This window comes from Heptranchias perlo, chromosome 11 (genome assembly GCF_035084215.1).
Source record: "Heptranchias perlo isolate sHepPer1 chromosome 11, sHepPer1.hap1, whole genome shotgun sequence".
Lineage (NCBI taxonomy): Eukaryota > Metazoa > Chordata > Chondrichthyes > Hexanchiformes > Hexanchidae > Heptranchias > Heptranchias perlo.
The window spans coordinates 54853537-54877766 of NC_090335.1; the positions used below are offsets into that span (position 1 = coordinate 54853537).

A 24230-nucleotide genomic window follows, 5' to 3' on the forward strand; every position below is an offset into this window, starting at 1 on the left:
ATCAACTGATCATCTCCGCTGTTGTGGAGTCTTGCTGTGTGCAAATTGACTGCTGCAATTGCCTACATAACAGTGCCTACATTTCAAAAATAATCTATTGGTTGTAAAGCGTTTTGGGGTGTCCTGCGAATTTGATAAGGGACTACATAAATGGAAGTTCTTTCTTTGTTTCTAGCCACCCAACAAATCAACATCAAGGAGTCACTGCCTTGTGGAGGGGGCAAATTGATTTTAAAAATAAATACTGATGATGATCATGATGATTTGACTAATCAGCCCCTTTAGAAAATGCACTCCAAGCAATGTCAAACGCAAGCCATGTGAAATTGTCCCCAAGAGCTTTCACACTGCTCCTCTCTCCAGTGTCAGGTTGGAACCCAACTCTGGATTTATGTTACAACTTTAGCATCACTGCAAAGAGCAAACAGCTTGACAGCAATGTCAAAGTTGTAATATTAAAACACCCCTAATTGTGTGGTAATTGGTTTGTGTTGTCTGTGGATTTTACTTATCCTTGACCCCCAAGTCTCCCACTTGTATGAATTCTGTGCTTAAAACCTGTGGTGAAACCCACTTGTGTGCAATTCTGGCATATGCAAATTCTTGTTATTAGATTTGCTGATGGAAGCTGGGGAATTTCCCCACCTACTCTGCAATTCATCACCAGTTATACGACTCAATTCTACGCATGCAATCTTGTTGTTTTTGCCACGTGTGTAGACCACATAAATGAAGAGCTTCAGGGGATGGAAAAATATAACGGTACTATCACTCAAATCCCACAATACTTCATGATGTCCTTATGAAAATGGTCAATCAAAAACAGTGTCCCTGTGTGTTCCAATGCTTTCATATTTATTATGAAAGCACTATGGAAATGGAGTGTAGTGCTGCCCTTTTCTATCAATTCTGTCCATGCTAATTCCATTAGGTGGATGCCAGTGTCCAGTCCTACCTCCTTTCCAAGCCATCAAGGGCTCTGGGCCTGAATTTTTTTCCTCTGTTGCTGTAAGTATGGCGGGATGGGACTTCTGCTCACTCTCAACATGGGTTCCTGACCCCGGTCCATTTTTCAAGCTCAGGATTCAAATATTTCAGCAGGCACTGAGGCCATTTATGGCACGGTTGGGAGTGCCTTCCTCAGGTGGTCGGTGGAAGGGAGAGGGGAAAGGGAAGATGGGAGCATGGGATGGAAATCATTGTAGTGCCTTACAGCTGTGTCAGTGGTCTGTGATCGCAACCCAATATTTTGTTTTTAAATTAAATTTCCCCAAGTTCCAATGTAGAGCTGAAATAGGGCTTGCAAATTATACCCTAGAGTATTATAGTGACAGGAGGTTAACTGATCTTGCAGTTGGATTCTGCTGATGACCACATTCTCCTTGACCATTTTAGTGTCCATAACAAGTTGTTCAAAGTGAGGTCGTAGACATATGTTGCAGGCTGCAGTAATTTCAAGATTACATAGGAAGAGAGAGGATTAATGAAAACAAAAGTAATGAAAAGGTCAATTTACACTATGAAAATGGAGCGATGAGGGAAATATGAGAAGGAAAATACATTTTATCTTCGTGATATAATGAAAATTGTTTTCTTTCATTTAAAAGATGAGGAGGGAAAATGGTATGGTGGAGTAAGAAATTTTATAAGTAGCACCACTAGGCCTTGAGAAATAGAGGCTTATTATGGTTTTCCAGCATGTAACTGCTAAAGTTGCAACAAACATATAACTCATCAGAGGAGTAAAAAACCATAATTTATTCAGTGCTATTAACACTCTGTTCCACACAATCTTCTTTACAGTTGCCTCTAGAATGCTCCAAAAGAACCCTCCCACCCGCCCCCCCCAAAATCCAGACCAGTGTTAGGAGGCTAAACTCTGCACGTTAGTCTACTTAGCTAGAGGTTTACCTGTTTAGTAGCAGTGGGGATGTGGTGAATTGTGATGGCAACTATTCTGAGAGAATATTTTGTTCCTGGATCTGATGTACAATCAGAAAGTTATATTTGGGAGAGAAAAAAAATCTTCTATCAGTCAGGGTGTGTCTTTAAAGCACCAGAATGTTCTATGGTTGACTAGAAAACTGGCTTGTCACCAAGCATGCACATTACTATTTATCAGCCACGACCTTCATGTGAAGTATTTGCCTTAAGTAGTAAATACTTAAGCTGCGTTCTGGGAGTTGTAATCCGTTCACGGCGACACTGATACATTTTGGGAGTTGTCCACTTGTGACATTGGTGCATTCTGGGAGTCTGCTACTTAGTTGAGCAGATTTATTCAGGGAAGGCGCAGATACACAGTGGAAACTGCAGAATACAGTAGAACTCGAGCCCTGGGGCACAAAGAGGCAGGCCTTGAGACATTTCTGGTTAAAATTATTTATGTATTTATTGTGTTGTTAATGTTATTTTTTAATATATGTATTCAAGTGACTCAAATCAAGATGGCAATTGAAAAACAAGTGTGAGCAATGGGATTGATTTATTTTGGTGGTTGTTATGAGATTGGTACCTTTTATTAGTTGGGTTATGCAGGTTCCTCACACTCGTATAGTTATGTTTTCTTGCTACAGACACATTTAAAGTGTGATGTGGAGATTTGATGTATGAAATCTGCTATATGCAAGACTTTTAATCATCGAGCTACCATGAACTTTGCAGAAATAGTATTTGTTGTTTTTGCAGCTTACTGAGTGCAGTTGATGATGGCCAGTGTATTCCGTTTCAGTGATGGATTAATAATTGTGACTTAATCGCTGTTTTTAAACCTGTAAGATGTTCTGATTTCAGTCAAAATCTTAGATCTGTGATGTATAAGCTGCACCTCACTGACAGATAACACTGGTGCAGAATGATGATCCTTTCCTCTGGAACCATTGACTTCCTGTTAGTAAAGTTAATCCTTTTTTCCCCATGCCTTGATTTTATTAGAAATCACAAGCTTTCGGAGGCTTCCTCCTTCCTCAGGTGAATGTCAAGAAATCCTCGAACCTTTAGCATTTATAAATCACAGAACAATACCTGGTGATTACAGATAGTCTTTCCAACTGCCCGTTGCCAAGGCAATCAAAGTGTTCAGACAGAGAGGTGTTACCTACAGGGCCACCGAATATACAAACAACCAAAAAAAAAGAGGCAGAAACATAGAAACATCCAGAAGGAAGAGAAAGACAGCAAATGACCCGTTATATTAAAAACAGATAACTTTTGTTCGCTGGTGGGGTTACGTGTAGCGAGACATGAACCCAAGATCCCGGTTGAAGCCGTCCTCATGGGTGCGGAACTTGGCTATCAATTTCTGCTCGACGATTTTGCGTTGTCGTGTGTCTCGAAGGCCGCCTTGGAGTACGCTTACCCGAAGGTCGGTGGCTGAATGTCCTTGACTGCTGAAGTGTTCCCCGACTGGGAGGGAACCCTCCTGTCTGACGATTGTTGTGCGGTGTCCGTTCATCCGTTGTCGCAGCGTCTGCATGGTCTCGCCAATGTACCATGCTCTGGGGCATCCTTTCCTGCAACATATGAGGTAGACAACGTTGGCCGAGTCACAGGAGTATGAACCATGTACCTGGTGGGTGGTGTCCTCTCGTGTGATGGTGGTATCTGTGTCGATGATCTGGCATGTCTTGCAGAGGTTACCGTGGCAGGGTTGTGTGGTGTCGTGGACGCTGTTCTACTGAAAGCTGGGTAATTTGCTGCAAACGATGGTCTGTTTGAGGTTGGGTGGCTGTTTAAAGGCGAGTAGTGGAGGTGTGGGGATGGCCATAGCGAGGTGTTCGTCGTCATTAATGACATGTTGAAGGCTGCGGAGAACATGGCGTAGTTTCTCCGCTCCGGGGAAGTACTGGACGACGAAGGGTACTCTGTTGGTTGCGTCCCGTTTTAGTCTTCTGAGGAGGTCTACGCGATTTTTCGCATTGGCCCGTCGGAACTGTCGATCGATGAGTCGAGCGTCATATCCCGTTCTTACTAGGGCGTCTTTCAGCGTCTGTAGGTGTCCATCGCGTTCCTCCTCGTCTGAGCAGACCCTGTGTATTCGCAGGGCCTGTCCATAGGGGATGGCCTCTTTGACGTGGTTAGGGTGGAAGATGGAAAAGTGGAGCATCGTGAGGTTGTCCGTGGGCTTGCGGTAGAGTGAGGTGCTGAGGTGCCCGTCTTTGATGGAGATTCGTGTGTCCAAGAAAGAAACTGATTCTGAGGAGTAGTCCATGGTGGGATGGAACTTGTTGATGTTATCGTGTAGTCTCTTTAGTGATTCTACACCGTGGGACCATAGAAAGAAAATGTCGTCGATGTATCTGGTGTATAGCGTTGGTTGGAGGTCCTGTGCAGTGAAGAAGTCCTGCTCGAACTTGTGCATGAAAATGTTGGCGTATTGGGGTGCGAATTTGGTCCCCATGGCTGTTCCGTGTGTTTGGGTAAAGAACTGGTTATCGAAGGTGAAGACATTGTGATCCAGGATGAAGCGGATGAGTTGTAGGATGGCGTCTGGAGATTGGCTGTTGTTGGTGTTGAGTATTGATGCTGTCGCAGCGATGCCGTCATCGTGGGGGATACTGGTGTAGAGTGCCGAGACGTCCATCGTGGTGAGAAGAGTTCCTGGTTCAACTGGTCCGTGGGTACTGAGTTTTTGTAGGAAGTCTGTAGTGTCGCGGGACGGGACGCAACCAACAGAGTACCCTTCGTCGTCCAGTACTTCCCCGGAGCGGAGAAACTACGCCATGTTCTCTGCAGCCTTCAACATGTCATCAATGACGACGAACACCTCGCTATGGCCATCGCTCGCAGCAAATTACCCAGCTTTCAGGAGAACAGCGTCCACGACCCCACACAACCCTGCAACGGCAACCTCTGCAAGACATGCCAGATCATCGACACAGATACCACCATCACACGAGAGGACACCACCCACCAGGGTACATGGTTCATACTCCTGTGACTCGGCCAACGTTGTCTACCTCATACGTTGCAGGAAAGGATGCCCCAGAGCATGATACATTGGCGAGACCATGCAGACGCTGCGACAACGGATGAACGGACACCGCGCAAAAATCGCCAGACAGGAGGGTTCCCTCCCAGTCGGGGAACACTTCAGCAGTCAAGGACATTCAGCCACCGACCTTCGGGTAAGCGTACTCCAAGGCGGCCTTCGAGACACACGACAACGCAAAATCGTCGAGCAAAAATTGATAGCCAAGTTCCGCACCCATGAGGACGGCCTCAACCGGGATCTTGGGTTCATGTCACGCTACACGTAACCCCACCAGCGAACAAAAGTTATCTGTTTTTAATATAACGGGTCATTTGCTGTCTTTCTCTTCCTTCTGGATGTTTCTATGTTTCTGCCTCTTTTTCTTTGGTTGTTTGTATATTCGGTGGCCCTGTAGGTAACACCTCTCTGTCTGAACACTTTGATTGCCTTGGCAACGGGCAGTTGGAAAGACTATCTGTAATCACCAGGTAATGTTCTGTGATTTATAAATGCGAAAGGTTCGAGGATTTCTTGACATTCACCTGAGGAAGGAGGAAGCCTCCGAAAGCTTGTGATTTTCAAATAAAATTGTTGGACTATAACTTGGTGTTGTAAAATTGTTTACAATTGTCAACCCCAGTCCATCATCACATCTCCACATCTTGATTTTATTAGAGTAATGTATATTCAGAACTCTTGTGCAGAAGTCTCGTTATGTGCAGTTATGGTTTTTGGCTCCATCTATTACATATATACTTGGATAGTAAAAGTATTTTTGCACTGCAGTCAAATTTCTTAACCAGAGTTAAGTACAACAGGAAAGAAAAAACTCAAACTGTAAGAACCATAAGTAGATCTGCTATGTTACTTAGGTGTCACTAGAGAATTGTGTACAAATAGGAACAGTAATCTTGCTCAGGCTTTGTGTTTCGAGTTTTCATTCAAGGTCATTCATTAACACACACAGCCAATAAATATAAATAGATTAGTCTAATAGGAGTATAATTATGAAATAAATATGAATTGCTGGGTAAGGCAAAATGTCTGTCTTAAAGGTATGTTAACGACAGATGATGTAGGTTTTTAGAAATAAACAGGAATAATTAGTTTGCTCTTTTTATATAGGCAATCACCAACGGACTTCTGCGAACAGATGAATACGATGTTCCTCCACCTCGACAATCTTCGCCGCCACCAACACTTGCAGCATTTCCCAAAAGTACAAAGTGAGTTACTATTCATTTTGGTAAAAAATATTAATGTCACATCCAGGTACACTGACACTGAGAGTTGTGTTACCTTTTCCATAGCTTAATAATCATAAATCATGATAATTATTACAGATGAAAATAATGAAGAAACTTAGAACATGGTCTTTTACTTGAGTTATTAATGTTGTTTTATTCCCAATGGTTGTGTGATGTGGTACTGATTTTTACAAACGAAAAAGTTGGCCAGTTCACATACTTATTTGTGCTGAGTTAATCAGCAATGGGCGCACTACAGTTGGTATCAGTGTCCAGGGAGAACAAAGATCAGGCAGGATTCCTGATCATTACCCAATGACCTCTTCTGGAAAGCCATTTCAGTACAGACTGAATCAGGCTTGGTGATGGCCACTACTTTTGAGCAGTCTACCAGTCTTCACTGTTGATGATTCCATCCATCATTTTGCTCATGATTGAGAGGAGGCTGATAGGGTGTTACTTGGCCGGTTAAGATTTATCCTGTTTTTTGTGAATAGGACATACCTGGGCAATTTTCCAAATTATGTGGCAGGTGCTATGTCATAGCTGAACTGGAACAACTCATTAGGAATTGAATCTATTATCAAAGACCATAGGATTTATTTTGCAGTAAACAAGAGCAATTGCTCCCTCTGTAGAAAGGAAGATGAAGTGAAGTGCGGAAGAGATCAGATGAATTTGTAGCTGTTTTCATAATGAACCAGTTGCAGCAAATGTCCACCTTAGATCAACAGGAATGATTTTGATCTGATTCTATGAAAAAACACACATAATATAGAACTTTAGCTCTCTTTAATAATCAAGTCAATTTTTCTTTAATTCTTTTCCCCTCCACAAATCCTGTTGGGCAGATCCACATCAAAGAAGGCAGGCAGATAGATGACTTGCTCCAGGGCTCTGGTAATGCTGAAAATTATAAGCTCATTGGGTAGTGAAAACAGCTTTGGGCGACTTGTCCTGAGGGAGCTTTCTCTCCCTCCCTAAAAGACATAGTTGAGGTCAGGAATTCACTGTGTGTAGAGAAAAACCCTGTTATGTTCTACTGATCCCTGACATTATACACTAATAAGCAGCTCCATCACACTGCTTGTAGGTGTTTTATTTTGGTGCCTGTGTTCAGTCATTGAGTTCATTTCTAACAAAAGACTGAGCTATTGTATTGAAGTTGCTGTTCTTTGAGTATGCTTCACAGCAGCATGTGAATTTGACTTGCCAGGGTTGTGGAGAGCTTTACCTGCCTAGCATTGCTATGTTTGGGATAAGGACAAATGTGGCATCAAAATGAAGTATCTCTCTAAAGGATACTTTTTAGGAGAAAATCTAGTAGATGATGTCCTTTTTTTGAAATTATTAATTTTGGAATAGTTCCATTTTAATTGGGAGTATGTTACTGCCCAACTTCATTGGGTGACTCTGGGATCCTGGCTCTGAGGAAGCCAGTCAGCGTGCTTCAGTGATCTTGTTTCATCTGCATACATGTTAATTTGGCTCCTTCACAACATTTCCCCTTTTCTTCTTCCTCCTGTGGGCAATCAGCAGCCAGTGTCTATTGAAAACATGTTTCAAAAACACCTGTTGGGGAAAATACTTAATGCTGACTGTTAAACTGCTTATAATTTTTGTTTTTAAAGAAGATACTATGTGCATCTATATTCTATTTGTTTTTTTTAAAGTTAACACCTTGGGGTAAGTTTTAACCCCCAAGAATGGATGGGTTGGGGGGCAGGTGGGGAGTAAAAATCCTCCATTTTCAGAGCGGGACCACATCCTGGCTTCAACTAGCCCACTTTTGGGTTTAACCCAGGCAGGCTTGTGTGCTTATGGGGAGCAGACATCAGGAAGTCCCGCCCCCACTTAAAGCCGGCGGGCCGATACTTAAAAAGACAGTGTACCTTATTGAGATACTTGAGGTACTTAATATTTTGTGTATTGGAATAATATAAATTTAACCTTACCTGTTCGGGTTTCCCATCGCTTCCGATTCATGCCAGGTGAAAGCAGGTGGGAAGGGCTGGATCCATGAGGTGAGTGCCTTTTATTGTACTGCTTCTGGGCCCGGAGGAGCAGGAGTGCTTCATTCAGGCCCAACAAGCTCACCTGACCAACAGGACCCACACGATCGGCCAACCACCGGCCCCACCCCACTCCTGATGATGGCCCCCTCCCCCATAGTGGATCCCTACCTACCTCCGACTCTTCACCCGACCTCCAGTGACCTTCAATCTCTTCCTCAGTCCTCCAATCTCTTCCTCAGCCCCCCTGATCTTCTTCCCATGCCCCCCCTCCCCTCCCTGATCTTCTCCCCGGCCTATGACCCCTCTCCTCCCTTCCTTTGATCCCCGACTGCAGCAGGCCTTCCTGCCCAGCCAGCCAGCCTGTCACCCGGAAATCTCCCCCCGCCAGCCCCCCCCCCCCCCCACCTCACTCTGCTCCCTTCCAGGCCTGAAATTAAAATTTACCGCCTTGTTTAAGTACAGGGCAGTAAACCTGTAGATACCAGCCATCTGTTCATGTAGAATGCCTGCCTGACCACCCATCCATCTATTTGCTTCTTGGTTTGAGTTTGTTCCGTAAGGTTTAGCCAGTTATCAGTTCTGTTTTTCTTTGCTGCATTGTTCACTGCAGCCTGTATGGTTTCCAGAGTAGGTTACCTCAAATTTCAGTAAAAGTGGCATTTTCTGCTTGAACTAAAAACTGTTGGAAGTGTTACAGGTATATTAAGCTGTGGAATGGTTAGATGCAGGTTTGTGCCCACTTTACCACCCAACGATTTCCCAGTGCCAAGCATGCTTTTATGCAAGTTGTTAGGAGGAGTCATCGCACTTATTAACAGAAATGCAGAGAAAATTGGAGGCCATTCCATGCATTTTAGCTGTCTGCTCAATATTAGGTCAACCTCCTGCTTCCTCTCCTGAGGAGTAATGTATGGCTAGGGGAAGGATACTTTTTTATTAAGCAAAAAAAGGATAGGTTAAAGAAAAAAAAGTTTTCAAGATTGTACATACAAGTTTTTGAAGTCAATTGTACAATTTGTTTGCATAGCAATATTTTTGTTTGGACAGTACCCTTTTAAGAGGAAGGTCAAATTCACATCCTGCTGTGAAATATACTCATACAAACAGGAAATTGAATACAGTAGGTCAGTTTTTTGCCACAAAGTCTCCTTAATCCAATATTCCAGTTTTCAGATCACATTGAAAAAATTAACTGAAGAATAAGCATCTGTTATCAAATTTCAACTTGTTTTTGAGAGGCAGTGATTGTAAACAACTAGAACAACGCCATTTGCTCATAACAAATTCAAGATGGAGCTAGTTGAAGCTGAGCAAATACATACAGAAAAGTGCATGCAGGATTCTAATCTGCAGTTTCAGCACTTTCAGAGGGGATACATGAAAGCCCACCTGAATCTATTTTGATGTGAACTTGCAGTTAAGGATGCCTATGGAGACAAACAATAGAATTCATATCTGCTATAGGCATCTATACTGTGACTTTATACTGAATTAAGATTTTCTGCATCCTGACAAACATTTGTATCTAAAGAATTGAACCCTGTAGGTACCCCTATATTGCATTTTACCAGACCCAGACTCAGACTCAACTCATTTATTTTGGTTTAAAAATGTGAACTATTTTGGTTGTATAATTCTTAAAATAAACACAGCTCTATATGTTTAAATGGTTGTAATCTGTGTCACTTGTTGCTGATTAAAAATGTCACACCAAATATTTTCATCATATTCATAGCTCTGATTTTATTGGTTTGGTTCAGTTCAGTGCAGGTTCTCTTATTCTAATAGCTATCCATAAATTAATATAAATTGTCCAAAAGCCACAAAGATGGGAGAGAACATCCATATTAAACTTCTGTCAGTGGTGTTTCATGCACCATGGTCAAAAGAGGCCCTCTTTACTTTAGAACTCTAAGGATGCAGAAGGTCCACCTGCAAAGTGGCTTGTTCCCAGGTTACCCTACACGGTTAGCTCTCTAGTCTCCGCAGCTTTAAAAGCGATGTGCAATCCTACAGGGAGCAAGCATGAGTGGGAACAGTGAGCTACTCACACATGTCCAGAGTCCTGTAACAGTCATTTGCATATGCTCTTAGCTGGAAGATGGTGCATGATCTAGGGGGAATGAGAGGAGAGAGAGACCTAGTTTTCAAACAAAATAGGCAGGTACTCAAAATTAAGACAATGACAAAGTTCAGGCATACATTCATGTTTTCCTGAAAGGCTGATTTTAGAATATCATTTAATTATACCCTATTTCTGTGTTCTAACTAATTTTCACAACAAATTCCTTTAAGTTGAATAAGTGGAACGGGATAGGCCTTTCATGACCCACAGTATTGATGCAGTGCTTAAGTTAGCTGCAGGAAATGCACAAGAGCAGCCCAGTGGGGACACTCCATTTTATTTTCCTTCCTTTTGTGGGAAGGTGTGCAATCTCTTGTCAGCAGCTTTCTGAAGTAGCACAGTCGAGATCAAGCATTCAGCAGATTTTCAATCAAACATATTGACACTGCAGCATGTTCTGTGACACTAGTAGCCATTTGAATGCCTGTAGGCAACCATATTCCTCTCCATTAGTTGCTGGCCAAAGACAGCAGCTGTATTAAATATATCTTCAAACTTTATTAAATCATTCTTTTCATGTAGATTTATCTCGTATGGAGCTTTAATACGCAATAGCCAAATTTAGCATGTTGGTAAAGTAATTAAAACGAGAAACATTGTGTGTTAAGTTTTTAATGTTAATGGGAAGTAAACTGCAGAGTTTATGGAGTGGTATGATCATGTCACTGCGAAACGTTTTTTCCCTTCACAGAGTTGTTGTCGATTGTGGTGTCAGCTGCTTGAAATCAGAAAAATATGTGAGAAGTAAAGCTATGTGATGGGTAACTCCTCTGCAGTGAATCATTTTACTTATGAAAGATTTTCTTCTGTAGATACCCACACCCATTCACAAATTCGCAGCCAAACTCTGAAAAATCAAGAGGGTTTAATGAGGATAATGAAGATGAATACAAGATTCCATCATCCTATCCTGTGTCCATAGCTGCACAAACTCCTCATTCGCAAACTGTGAAACCTCGTGTATCAAGGTAAGTTTCTTTTTTAGGCTAGGCGAGTTTTATTTTCAATACATTATGAAGTACTTGTTAGAATTTCTACTTTTCTGTAAGACATGAACTAGTAACATATTTATTTTTCTTTTTAAAAAAAATCTTAGATTACATCAAAGGCTTAGAGGATGCTCTAATTATTGGCTAGATTCTAGTGTAATAACTAGTGAGTTATAGGTGAGTGTTCATCTGTTAAAATTAACAGTGGGGCCACATATCCATTTAAATCTATATTTGTGTATAGAATGTAAGGGTACTTTTTTTTTAGCACTTTAGTATCTTTTTATTTTCTGCCGTTTTCTCCCCTCTGTTCTTGTGCTGAGAACAATGAAGCTTTGCTGGGGTATGATTCCAAGGGCCACTGTTACCTCACCCAGGTGATCGTCATTCATGTATGAGCCTTTAGAGTAGCTATCATCAGATTATTTGATCGTGGCAAGCATCACAGCCAAGCCTGATACTTTATTTTCAAATCTGGATGGCTATCCAGCAATCCATGCTGGAAGGACATTGAGTGAGGACAGGATCGGTCTCTGCTGTGATGTCTCCAGAGTGAAATAACTTCCGAACACTCGCTGACTAGGTTCACGCATGAATCGTGGCCAATTTGGTGTAGTACAGTAGGGATCCTGGTAGCTATGGAACCATATTCATGCAAGGAAAGGATGGTGGGAAAAAAATCTTTATAAAGAAATGAAAAACTGGACAAAAATGCAAGTTCTATTTCAGTGACAACAACGTCAATACCTCTGGAATTGGGGAAAGGAATAAATAAGAGTCAAAGGAAACAATTTCTTCAGAACTGCTTTTAAAAGCTAGGAGCAGTTTAATCCAAATGTTCATAATCCTTTGTGACAGGAACCCAATGTGTTCTTTGACTCATGTTCAGATTGTTACCCGACATGTAGGCTGCACACATGAGTCTCCTGATGTTTTTAAAAGGAAGGGACAAAGAAGTGAGATGGGAGTGTCACTGTGTGTCATGGTCTACAGTTGTAAAAAATGTCCCTATTAATACAAATATAAGCAAAAAACAAATGTGAATCCCATGTAATGAAGATTCTGCCTTTTTTGCTGTATTTTTGTACTTCTCAAGGTGTGAGGGCCTGATGATGTTGAGAAATGGAATACTGTCCTATATTAGGCATGCAGCATTAAGCACTCCTTGGCCAGTTATGGCACGGTTAGTTACAGAGTAAAACTGCCTGTACTGCGCCTCCACATTTTATTTCAGCCCCAATATAAGAAGATGTATCCTTACTCCACCACTATGACTGTCGATGTAGTGCCAGTTGGAGCTGAATTGTACATTTTTGTGCTGTTGGCCCATGCCCAGTAGAAATTGGGTTGAGACTGTCCAAACTCAGTTCATGGAGTACAATCAGTTGATGGAGTACACCATCTCCCAGCAGTCTGGGCTGGATTCAAACCCAGGTCTCAGAGTTGAAAGGCCAATGTACTAATGCATTGCATTTGTTCCTGCAGATTTTGTATCTTAAGAGGCAATTAACCTCACCTATCTTCTCTGTGCTTGCTGACCTACATTGGCTCCTGGACCCCTAATGCCTCAAATTTACAGTTGTCATCCTTAGGGCCTCACCCTCCTTATCTCTTAATTTTCTCTAGCTCTATAACCCTTTGAGAACTCTGCATTCCTGCAGATAAGGTCTTTTGTGCATCCCCCACTCCCTTTAAGCCGCCACATTGGTGGACATGCCTTCAGCTGTAAAGGCCCTATGCTCTGGAATTCTCTCTCTAACGCTATGCACTTCACCATCTCACCATCCTCCTTTAAAACACCTCTTAAAACCCACCTCTTTTACCGAGCTTTTGGTCACCCCGCCTCAAATTTCCTTGTTTGGCTCGGTGTCAATTTTTGACTGTTTACGCTTCTGTGAAACACCATAGGATGTTTATTTTACATTAAGGATGCTATATAGTTTTATTTTTCACCCTGTTTAATTTTTCAGAGTATTTGAAAATGGACAATGTGCTAACGGAACACACAACAGCACGTCAGAAGTAAAGAAACCCGAAGCTCTAGAAATAGGTACAATATATTTTACCTTTTTTATATTATAATTATTTTAAATAGTGGGGAAAACAAATCAACTGAAGCAAGCAAAAAGATTAGCAGCAGAATTTTGCAGTAGAATTTTGTATCATGTTCAAACACAGTGAGCACAGCTTGCCTTTTTATCATGTCCTGAAGATATGATCCATGTGTTTGATACTAGAGGGAATAAACATGTGTTTCAGTGAAATAGGAAACATTGCCACATGTTCTTAATTATTGTTCTTAATGTTGATCCCCTCTTCCAATATAAAACATGCTGAACATTCGTCATCACAAAATAATGGTCCTTTTAAGAATAGACGTTTTTATGTGATGCACCAACAGTCACTTGATCATTTTAATGTGAATTAGATCAAACGAAACATGATAAACTATACAACAAGTAATAGTTTGTTTATTTGTTAATTGGGGTCAGTGGGTAAAACAACAGACACTATTGCCTGCTGATCTTACAAAGCCTTGTTACAGTCTGCTTGAGCGCACTCTAAAATAAATGGAAAGGTTTTACATGGGTCACATCCAGCCCAGACCAATAGAATGAAAGCTTCCTCTGTCCGCTGGCTGTAACAATCCTATGCGAAATGTTACATATTACAAAAAGATATAGAAGCACTGGAGAAAGTGCAAAAAAGATTTACAAGGATGATACAAGAAAGAGATGGGTACAACTGTCAGGAAAGACTGAACAGGCTGGGGCTCTTTTCTCTAGAAAAGAGAAAGCTGAGGGGTGACCTGATAGAGGTCTTCAAAATTATGAAGGGGTTCGACAGGGTAGAGAAGATGTTTCTGCTTGTGGAGGAGTCCAAAACTAGGGACCATAAATATAAGATAGTCACTAATTAATCCAATAATCAGGAGAAACTTCTTTACTCAGAGAGTGGTCAGAATGTGAAACTCGCTACCACAAGGAGTAATTAAGGTGAATAGCATAGATGCATTTAAGGGGAAGCTAGATAAATACATGAAGGAGAAAGGAATAGAAGGTTATGTTGATGGGGTGGGAGGAGGCCCATGTGGAGCATAAACACCGGCATAGACCTGTTGGGCTGAATGGCCTGTTTCTGTGCTGTAAATTCTATGTAATTTTAATTCCCTGATCCAAGGGTATTTAAAAATAAAACATTGCAATACATATTTCTCTCTCTTTATAAACTGTTACCCCTTGGGTTACTTTCTCTAACTGTTACACACTAAGGGTTAGTAATTTTCTTTCCATCCCAAAACCAAGTGTTATACAATGTACAGATAAATTGTTCTTCGAAAAACTAAACGTTTCTCTTGGAAGGCATACATGATATGGCAATGTGACACTAAGCCATGTAGATTGTGTTCAGTCTCCAGTCTGCGTTGAGTTATCTATTTCAGCCAGAGCAGTAGTTGAGATGCTGCAATTGGCCCCACTAACCCTGGGCTAAAGAGTGTAAGAAATCAACCAGTGTTCTCACTCCTGTTTCCTGTACAAAAAAGTGTAATTGGTTGGATGCCATGGGCTATGAGTTGAATGGTCTGCTGACACTCCATATGCAGGCTCATGCATGAGGAATGGTCCCTGGAGGGCTGCCAGGACCTATGGAAGCATAACCCATCAGGACACGAAAGCTTCAGGAAATTAGGGAAGAAAATTAATATAAAATGGCATGTTGTACTGTAAGATGAATACTGATTGGTATTGTAAATGAGGTAAATCTATTTCTGGTATTTTCAGATGATATCTTTGAGATGCAGATTGTTCCAGCTCCCTTACCACCAGCTCGACTTCCAGCAAGAGATAACCAAAAATCCAGTTGCTCCTCTCTGAACAGAACGCCCTCTGATTATGACCTGCTAGTTCCTCCGCCAGGTACGTAGTTTAGATCAGGATTTACCGGGCCTATTGTCGTTACTCTGATCATGGCTAAAGAATTATTTTCAGAATGTATGCCCAGGACAGAAAAAATCAGATTGTTAGCAATTTTAGTTGTATTACATTGAGCCATTCTATTTATTGAATATCACAGGAACTACTTCCCGTTCTATTGAAACTCTTTCTGTGAGACTCTGATTTGGCTTAGTCTCTTACCTACATACTTTTTCCAGCTGGAAAGAATTTTCTAACAGACGACTACTGAATGTTCAGACCTCAAATTGAAGTTGGAGCATCTGGTGGCACAGGTTTGAGTGCCTTCTTCCTGGCTAGATGGCCTGAGGTTCAAAACTTACAGATCCTCTTCCTACCACACAAGGAAAGGTTCCAGATTCTTGAGTTCTCCGACCCCTAAGCATCTATAGCTATCAAGTGGGGCACAATCACTTGGGGTGGAGATTAGTAGAATTTGCTGTCCTGGCTGCAGGGGCATGTTGTGTTGACTCGCCATAGTAGAGGCCCTGGCAATTGTCGCTCACAGCCAAGACACTTGGTGATAGAGCTTGCAACAGCCTTGGGAGGAAAAAACACAAGGAGGATTTTTTAAAAAGGAATAATTTTTTAAACATTGGCGATCTCGTGTTGGTTCCAGGATCAAACAAAAGCTTGGATTTCAGTGGCTAATAGAAGAAAATTGCTTAACTGGTACTGGAGTGCAGTACATTCAAAACAGCTGTTAAGCTACATTTATGGACAAAATGAACAGTTAAATCTTACATGGTCATTTTTAATGTAATATTTATGGAATAATTTTTTGAATTAATTTTTCTCACCAATTTTTTTCTGCTAATTTCTCTCCTCGCCTCGTCTCCTCTCGTCTCCTCTCCTCGGCACTTTGCTGAGTCACAATTTCATGAATGATGGTCAACCATTGTCTAAGTGGCCATTTTTCCCAATGTGAGCCTTGACAATAATTGTTGGCATGAATTTCCATGGTGGAGTGCATCACAGATAACTCTAGTCTTGTCCACAGACATCTGCTTTCAGTAGCTATGTGTGGATAGCGGTCATGAACAGAAACACCATTTGTGTTTCTCCTTCCCTAACTCGGGTACTAATATGAATTGTAGGTCCTCTACTTCTACCTAGCTTGTGATAAGCTAACTTGACAGGGAACAACCCTGAGGCTTTTCTGATCTTCATGGCTCAGCTACTCGTCTGCCAACTCGCTTGGACCATCAAGGGAGCTTCCATTGAATAAGATTTAACACTGTTATATTCTGTTACTCATCATTTTGTTGGGTATCAATGAGACACTGATGTACAAGGACCAAGAATGTAACTGTTCGGATTAGGGGGTTTGCTTTGTAAAAGTGTGCAGAGATATGAGATTTGCTACAGTATTTTTTTTTATTTAGTCGTTCATGGGATGTGGGCGTCGCTGGCGAGGCCGGCATTTATTGCCCATCCCTAATTGCCCTTGAGAAGGTGGTGGTGAGCCGCCTTCTTGAACCGCTGCAGTCCGTATGGTGACGGTTCTCCCACAGTGCTGTTAGGAAGGGAGTTCCAGGATTTTGACCCAGCGACAATGAAGGAACGGCGATATATTTCCAAGTCGGGATGGTGTGTGACTTGGAGGGGAACGTGTAGGTAGTGTTGTTCCCATGTGCCTGCTGCTCTTGTCCTTCTAGGTGGTAGAGGTCGCGGGTTTGGGAGGTGCTGTCGAAGATTTGATTTGTATTATAAAAGTTTGAAGGAAATAGTCATTGTAGGATTAAAAACCATGTTTGATTGAGGAAAATGCTCATTGCTAGGAAACTAGATGAGCTGGGAACCCAAGCACAGAACTAAAAAGCGAGAATTCAAAGTCAGCAATGGAGGAACAGTGGTAGGAGAAACTGCTGCATAGATAGGAAAACAAACTGAACATTGTAAACAGACACCAGCAAATTCACTGCATGTTTTCCCTCGTGAAAGTCCTTCTGCTGAGCTTCTGTTCCACAGGAATTGGCAACCTTGCACTTTGCACATGCTGCCATTTTTAACGTGTGAGGCTACACAGTACATGTTGGCAAGTCATGACCGTAGCCATGTCACACCCTTCACAGCTGATGATGATGAGGCCGGAGGAGGAGAGCCCTTGCTGGTTCAGTTCTCCTTTCTTCTTCCCCACCCACTCCTGCAAAACTAAGGCTAATTGTAGCACTCCTATTGCTGCCCTGCCTGAGATCAGTGAACTATACAAAGATCAGGGATCACACCGGGGACTTTCTCACTCTGACTCAGTACCTCACCACGCATTGAACTATTTGTGGAGCCCCGGAAAGAATATTCATGATTAACTTGAACTTTGTCTTTACATTTTATTTATTCCATTCTGCTGATTTAGGAGTATTTTTGTTTAAACGGAGACTGCTGATAATGACACAGGGATACAAGGTTGTCTGGCTTGCTGTGGCTGACAGTCATCTGCAGCTAAATTAACAGTCGAGTGATCATTAGCACAAGGATGCCACCTATCATTTATTTATATCATTTCAGGCTGAGTATATTTTCCTAGCCTGGAATGATGTAATCAACACGTGCTGATTAAACAAATAAATTTTAAGCAAACCATCAAGAGCAGAGGAAATAAAGGAATATTAATGTGATGATTCCTTTCAACAATTTAAGTTTCAAAAGATGCCCTGGCGATGAGGCATTCTTTAACAACCTTTGAAGTGATTACGGATTCTCTTCAATGTTCTATACTGTTCCAGCAACTTTTAAAAAAAAATGCAGCTTTAAGTTCGGTTGTTATGAAAAATCTTTGAACAAGACATTGGTTGGGAAATTGGTCTCACGCCAGAAACTGGTGCTAAGTGGACAGTGCGCCTACAACACACGCCCAAAGATGAAGCTCTGAGGCTCGCTTGAAATTGGGCCTCAGGCCTCTTCTACATAATACCAGCAAGCTGTGGATGCCATTCGGGCTTCCAGGTGCAGATCGCCGGTCGGGGCCTTCTCAAAATTGGCCAGCTCGGTTGGCTAGGTCTTGGGGGACAGGAGACAAACATGAGATGTCGCGTGTGATAGCGGCAGTCTGCTCTTTCTGGGTCCGTGTTAAGGTAAGTTTTTAACAAAAAACTTACCTGTTCTTCAGTGGCCTCAAGTGGCCCCTTCAAGGACCGCTAGTTAGGGCACTGTAAACCTGGAAAAACTGAGCGGAACAAGCACAACAAATGTTCCATCCAGTTTTTGCTGAATTTGGCTTTGGAGGTTCTAAAACAGGCCCCTGATTAGCATATTCAAGGAGCCTAATGCCTGTTTTAAGCAGTCATTTCCACACCGCCTGAGGAAGGGGAAAGCCCCCGAAAGCTTGTGGGATTAAAAATAAAATCGTTGGACTATAACTTGGTGTTGTAAAATTGTTTACAATTGTTAACCCCAGTCCATCACCGGCATCTCCACATCATGTTTTAAGCAGGTGTCTGATGTCGCCGGCTGCCAATTCACACTTCTGTGGGGGGATTGGGCACAGGAGATCACGCCCGGAAATTGGTCCCTCTCACTCTTATCTTTCACCTTGAAATTGGTCCTGACAGGGACCAATTTCTCCCCCATTGTTCTCATCAGGGATTCCTCCTTCTATGCTGTTGTAAGAAGCCACTTATTTTGGTGTACTGTGCAAAATCAGCAGTTGTTATTTGTAGAAAACCATAGTGACTGTTGTCTGCCAATCTGAAACTTTGTTCAGGAGTAGATTTATACAAACCCCTTTGAGTTTGAGGCTATTATTAATTTAAAAACTTAGTTTTCTCAACTGTCACATAGGTCTTTTAAGTTGTTTAGATTTGTGTGTCAGTGAGAATCCTTGTTCTCTATTTATTTGGCTTAAACTTGTGGTTTTTTTTGCCAGCAGGTGGTGATGCATTTGACAGCCCACCTCCCTCACTGCCTCCACCCCCACCTCCTGTACGTGTCAGCCTCCCTGATCTGCCCAGGTCCTCTGGCTCAGGCAGCAGACCCTCATCTGGTCATGACTCGTTCCATTTCAGTGCAGGTAATCCAGCTTTCTGTAGGTTATGATTGATTGTATGTATGGAGTAACGGTGAGCTCCTAAATTTGACTCTGCCTGAATATACTGGGAACTTTCTTGGTATATGGTTAGCTTATTGAAACTTATAACAGTATCAGTGGTCAGTTTTTTGGGGATTTGTTTAGTCCTCTTCAAATATTTTTAATATACCAGTTGATCTGTGCTGCACACAGGGAATGAATACCAAGCGTAGTCTTCAGGCAAAAAGGAATTAGACGGTGGGGGATCATTAGACCAGAGCACGCAAATATAATTCAGTCCCCATTTTAAAGCCATACATTTTCTCTTTATTTTGATATTTCCAATATAAAGTCTTGTGCCCACATTTATAATAGCATAATGGATACTAGCTGTGTAAACTTGTACCACTATAATTACACCCTCACCCGTGGTGGCACTGCAGCACCTCCACTAAGTGGAGGGGGGGGTTTGTAGTACAGCATAACAAGTTTACTTAGCCAGTTTTCATTATAAATGTGGACATAGGAATTTATTATTGAAGATATTGACAGGAAGTGGATACAGATGTAAGATTTTTATTATTTGTATATTGTGGATATTTCTAAGCAATTCCATATATTCCTGTAAGTTTTTCTTTCCTTCTCTTCCCCCGACCCTCTGTCTATCTATGCTGTCCACTCTAGCATCCATGGTTGTGGTTTACGCTGCTTCGTAGTTGATCTACCAGGAGTCGTTGAGAAATATGTAGGGACTCCGAATCAGACTGACAGGCTCATTACTAGAAGTAAACCCGAACAGTTTGCCAGTTAAGAGTGTGAATTCAAATGTGGTCTCATTCAGTGCTATATCTTTTGGGCTTTATCACAAAATAGCTGTAATGTTTAACACTAGGTAAATTAAGTTTCTTGAAATCTTCAGAAGCAGTCACACCAAATTGACTTTCAGTCTGGTATACTTGAGATCCAAGATCTTTTGAAAACTTCCAAACTCTTTAGCACTTCATTAAACCATGGTAATTTAAACCAAACTCTTTATTGAGCAAAAGTAGAAGAAAAGTTACTTATAAACTTTCACAAACCCATTAATCATTCCAATCTTCGTTGCTTTTGTACTCGAGCTGTTTGCTCTCACCACCATACCTGGTTTTTGCAAAGGTGTGTTTTATTAAGCACTTTAAAAGTGATTGCGTTACAATATGTTGCTCAGGCTTGTATCGGACATTTTATTCAGTTTGCAATTTCTGCTTTCGTTCATGTGTAATAATACTTTGCCATTAAATAAAATTGGTTTCATCTTCAAGTAATATCTTTTTCAACAGCTTGATAGTGGCACTTGCAATAAGGCAGGTACTTTTGGATTTGAGCCATACGTGGAAACCACTTTAGCGAGGATGATTATAGTTGTTAGAAATTGTATTGCCATTCAGCTGAAAGCATCTACAGTAAATCTTAGAGCCCCCTGGTTATCTAGAAGTATACGGGGCAAGATAAAGCAGAAAAAGAAAGCTTATGACTGTCACTGAAAACTAAAAACTGCAGAAAGCCTAGAGGAGTATAGAAAGTACAGGGATGACATAAAAAAGGAAATAAGGAAAGCAAAGAGAGGGCATGAAAAAATATTAGCTAGTAAGATTAAAGAAAACCCAAAGATGTTTTATCAGTATATTAAGAATAAGAGGATAGCTAAGGAAAAGGTGGGACCTATCAGGGATGATAAGGATAACTTGTGTATAGAAACAGAGGATGTGGGTAGGGTTTTAAATTAATGTTTTATCTCCAAATTCACAAAGGAAAGGGATGATCCGGACGTAGTAGTTAAAGAGGAGAGGTGTGAAATATTGGATAAGGTAACATTACGAGAGAGGAAGTACTAGAGGGACTGGAATCCTTGAAAGTTGATAAGTCACCAGGGCTGGATGGATTGTTTCCTAGGCTATTGAAGGAAGCCAGGGAGGAAATAGCGGTTGCTCTGAAGACCATTTTCCAACCCTCACTGGATACAGGGGAGGTACCGGAGGACTGGAAGACTGCAAACGTAGTACCATTGTTTAAAAAGGGTACGAGGGAAAGGCCGAACAATTATAGGCCAGTCAGTCTTGCCTCTGTGGTGGGCAAACTATTAGAATCAATACTGAGCGATAGGATAAACTGTCACATGGAAAGGCATGGTTTAATCAGGGATAGTCAGCATGAATTTGTTCAGGGAAGGTCATGCCTTACAAATCTGATTGTATTCTTCGAGGAAGTGACAAGGAGGATTGATGAGTGTATTGCAGTGGATGTTGTCTACATGAATTTTAGTAATTGTAAACAATTTTACAACACCAAGTTATAGTCCAGCAATTTTATTTTAAATTCACAAGCTTTCGGAGGCTTCCCCCTTCGTCAGGTGAACGATGTGAAATGAGATCCTCGAAATGAAATCGCATTTATAATTGTAAACAATTTTACAACACCAAGTTATAGTCCAGCAATTCTATTCCAAATTCACAAGCTTCCGGAGGCTTCCTCCCTCCTCAGGCAAACATTTACCTGAGGAAGGAGGAAGCCTCCGAAAGCCCGTGAATTCAAAACAAAACTGCTGGACTACAACTTGGCGCTGTAAAACTGTTTACAATTGTCAACCCCAGTCCATCACCGGCATCTCCGCATTTATAATTCACAGAACAATGCTTGGTGAGTACAGACAGTTTTTTCAACTGCCCGTTGCCAAGGCAATCAGTGTGCAGACAGACAGGTGTTACCTGCCAGGTCTCACCGAATATACAAATCACCAAAAAAAAACAACAAACAAAAAAAAAACAGAGATAGAGAGGTAGAAACATAGAAAAGACAGCAACTGACCCGTTATATTAAAAACAGATAACATTTGTTCACTGGTGGGGTAACGTGTAGCGTGACATGAACCCAAGATCCCGGTTGAGGCCGTCCTCATGGGTGCGGAACTTGGCTATCAATTTCTGCTCGACGATTTTGCGTTGTCGTGTGTCTCGAAGGCCGCCTTGGAGAACGCTTACCCGAAGGTCGGTGGATGAATGTCCATGACTGCTGAAGTGTTCCCCGACTGGGAGGGAACCCTCCTGTTTGGCGATTGTTGCGCGGTGTCCGTTCATCCGTTGTCGCAGCGTCTGCATGGTCTCGCCAATGTACCCTCCAAACAGGAGGGTTCCCTCCCAGTCGGGGAACACTTCAGCAGTCATGGACATTCATCCACCGACCTTCGGGTAAGCGTTCTCCAAGGCGGCCTTCGAGACACACGACAACGCAAAATCGTCGAGCAGAAATTGATAGCCAAGTTCCGCACCCATGAGGACGGCCTCAACCGGGATCTTGGGTTCATGTCACGCTACACGTTACCCCACCAGCGAACAAATGTTATCTGTTTTTAATATAACGGGTCAGTTGCTGTCTTTTCTATGTTTCTACCTCTCTATCTCTGTTTTTTTTTGTTTGTTGTTTTTTTTTGGTGATTTGTATATTCGGTGAGACCTGGCAGGTAACACCTGTCTGTCTGCACACTGATTGCCTTGGCAACGGGCAGTTGAAAAAACTGTCTGTACTCACCAAGCATTGTTCTGTGAATTATAAATGCGGAGATGCCGGTGATGGACTGGGGTTGACAATTGTAAACAGTTTTACAGCGCCAAGTTGTAGTCCAGCAGTTTTGTTTTGAATTCACGGGCTTTCGGAGGCTTCCTCCTTCCTCAGGTAAATGTTTGCCTGAGGAGGGAGGAAGCCTCCGGAAGCTTGTGAATTTGGAATAGAATTGCTGGACTATAACTTGGTGTTGTAAAATTGTTTACAATTATAAATGCGATTTCATTTCGAGGATTTCATTTCACATCGTTCACCTGACGAAGGGGGAGGCCTCCGAAAGCTTGTGAATTTGAAGTGGAATTGCTGGACTATAACTTGGTGTTGTAAAATTGTTTACAATTGTCAACCCCAGTCCATCACCGGCATCTCCACATCACGAATTTTAGTAAGGCATTTGACAAGGTCCCACATGGCAGACTGGTCAGAAAGGTAAAAGCCCATGGGATACAGGGAAATGTGGCAAATTGGATCCAAAATTGACTGAGTAACAGGAAACAAAGGGTAAAAGTCGATGGATGTCTTTGCAAATAGAAATCCGTTTCCAGTGGTGTGCCACAGGGCTCAGTGTTGGGTCCCTTGCTGTTTGTGGTATATATTAATGATTTGGACTTGAATGTAGGGGGCATTATTGGCAAATTTGCAGACGACACAAAAATTGGCCGTGTAGTTGATAGTGAAGAGGATAACTGTAGATTCCAAAAAGATATCAATGGGTTGGTGGAGTGGGCAGAAAAGTGCCAAATGGAGTTCAACCTGGAGAAGTGTGAGGTAATGCACTTAGGGAGGGCAAACAGTAAAAGGGAATACGCAGCAAACGGGAATATATTGAGAGGTGTAGAGGAAGTGAGAGACTTTGGAATGCATGTGCACAGGTCCCTAAAGGTGGCAGTACAGGTAGATAAGGTTGTGAAGAAGGCATACGGAATGCTCTCCGTTGTTAGCCGAGGTATAGAATACAAAAGCAGGGATGTAATGATGGAACTGTATAAAACGCTGGTAAGGCCACAGCTGGAGTATCGTGCACAGTTCTGGTCACCACATTACAGGAAGGATGTAATTGCTCTGGAGAGAGTGCAGAGAAGATTTACAAGAATGTTGCCAGGGCTTGAAAATTGCAGCTACGATAAGAGATTGGATAGGCTGGGGTTGCTTTCCTTGGAGCAAAGGAGGCTGAGGGGAGACTTGATTGAGGTGTACAAAATTATGAGGGGCCCAGATAGAGTAGACAGGAAGTACCTGTTTCCCCTAGCAGAGAGTTCAAGAACTAGAGGACATAGATTTAAGCTGATTGGTGGAAGGATTAGAGGGGACATGAGGAAAAGCTTT

The 24230-nt window shown here is 42.0% G+C and overlaps 1 protein-coding gene across 4 annotated transcripts in view; it reads left to right on the forward strand.

The window, feature by feature from the left end:
• The window catches only part of cblb (Cbl proto-oncogene B, E3 ubiquitin protein ligase), a 192716-nt gene that overhangs the window by 161540 nt on the left and 6946 nt on the right, over nt 1–24230 (forward strand). For 2 of the 4 annotated variants that reach the window (XM_067993062.1, XM_067993063.1), the window contains exons 11-15: nt 6098–6198; nt 11172–11327; nt 13319–13398; nt 15131–15265; nt 19167–19310. In XM_067993062.1, coding sequence (XP_067849163.1) covers nt 6098–6198; nt 11172–11327; nt 13319–13398; nt 15131–15265; nt 19167–19310 — 616 coding nt within the window. The remainder of the gene's footprint in view (nt 1–6097; nt 6199–11171; nt 11328–13318; nt 13399–15130; nt 15266–19166; nt 19311–24230) is intronic. The other 2 variants (XM_067993064.1, XM_067993065.1) reach the window with 1 other exon arrangement.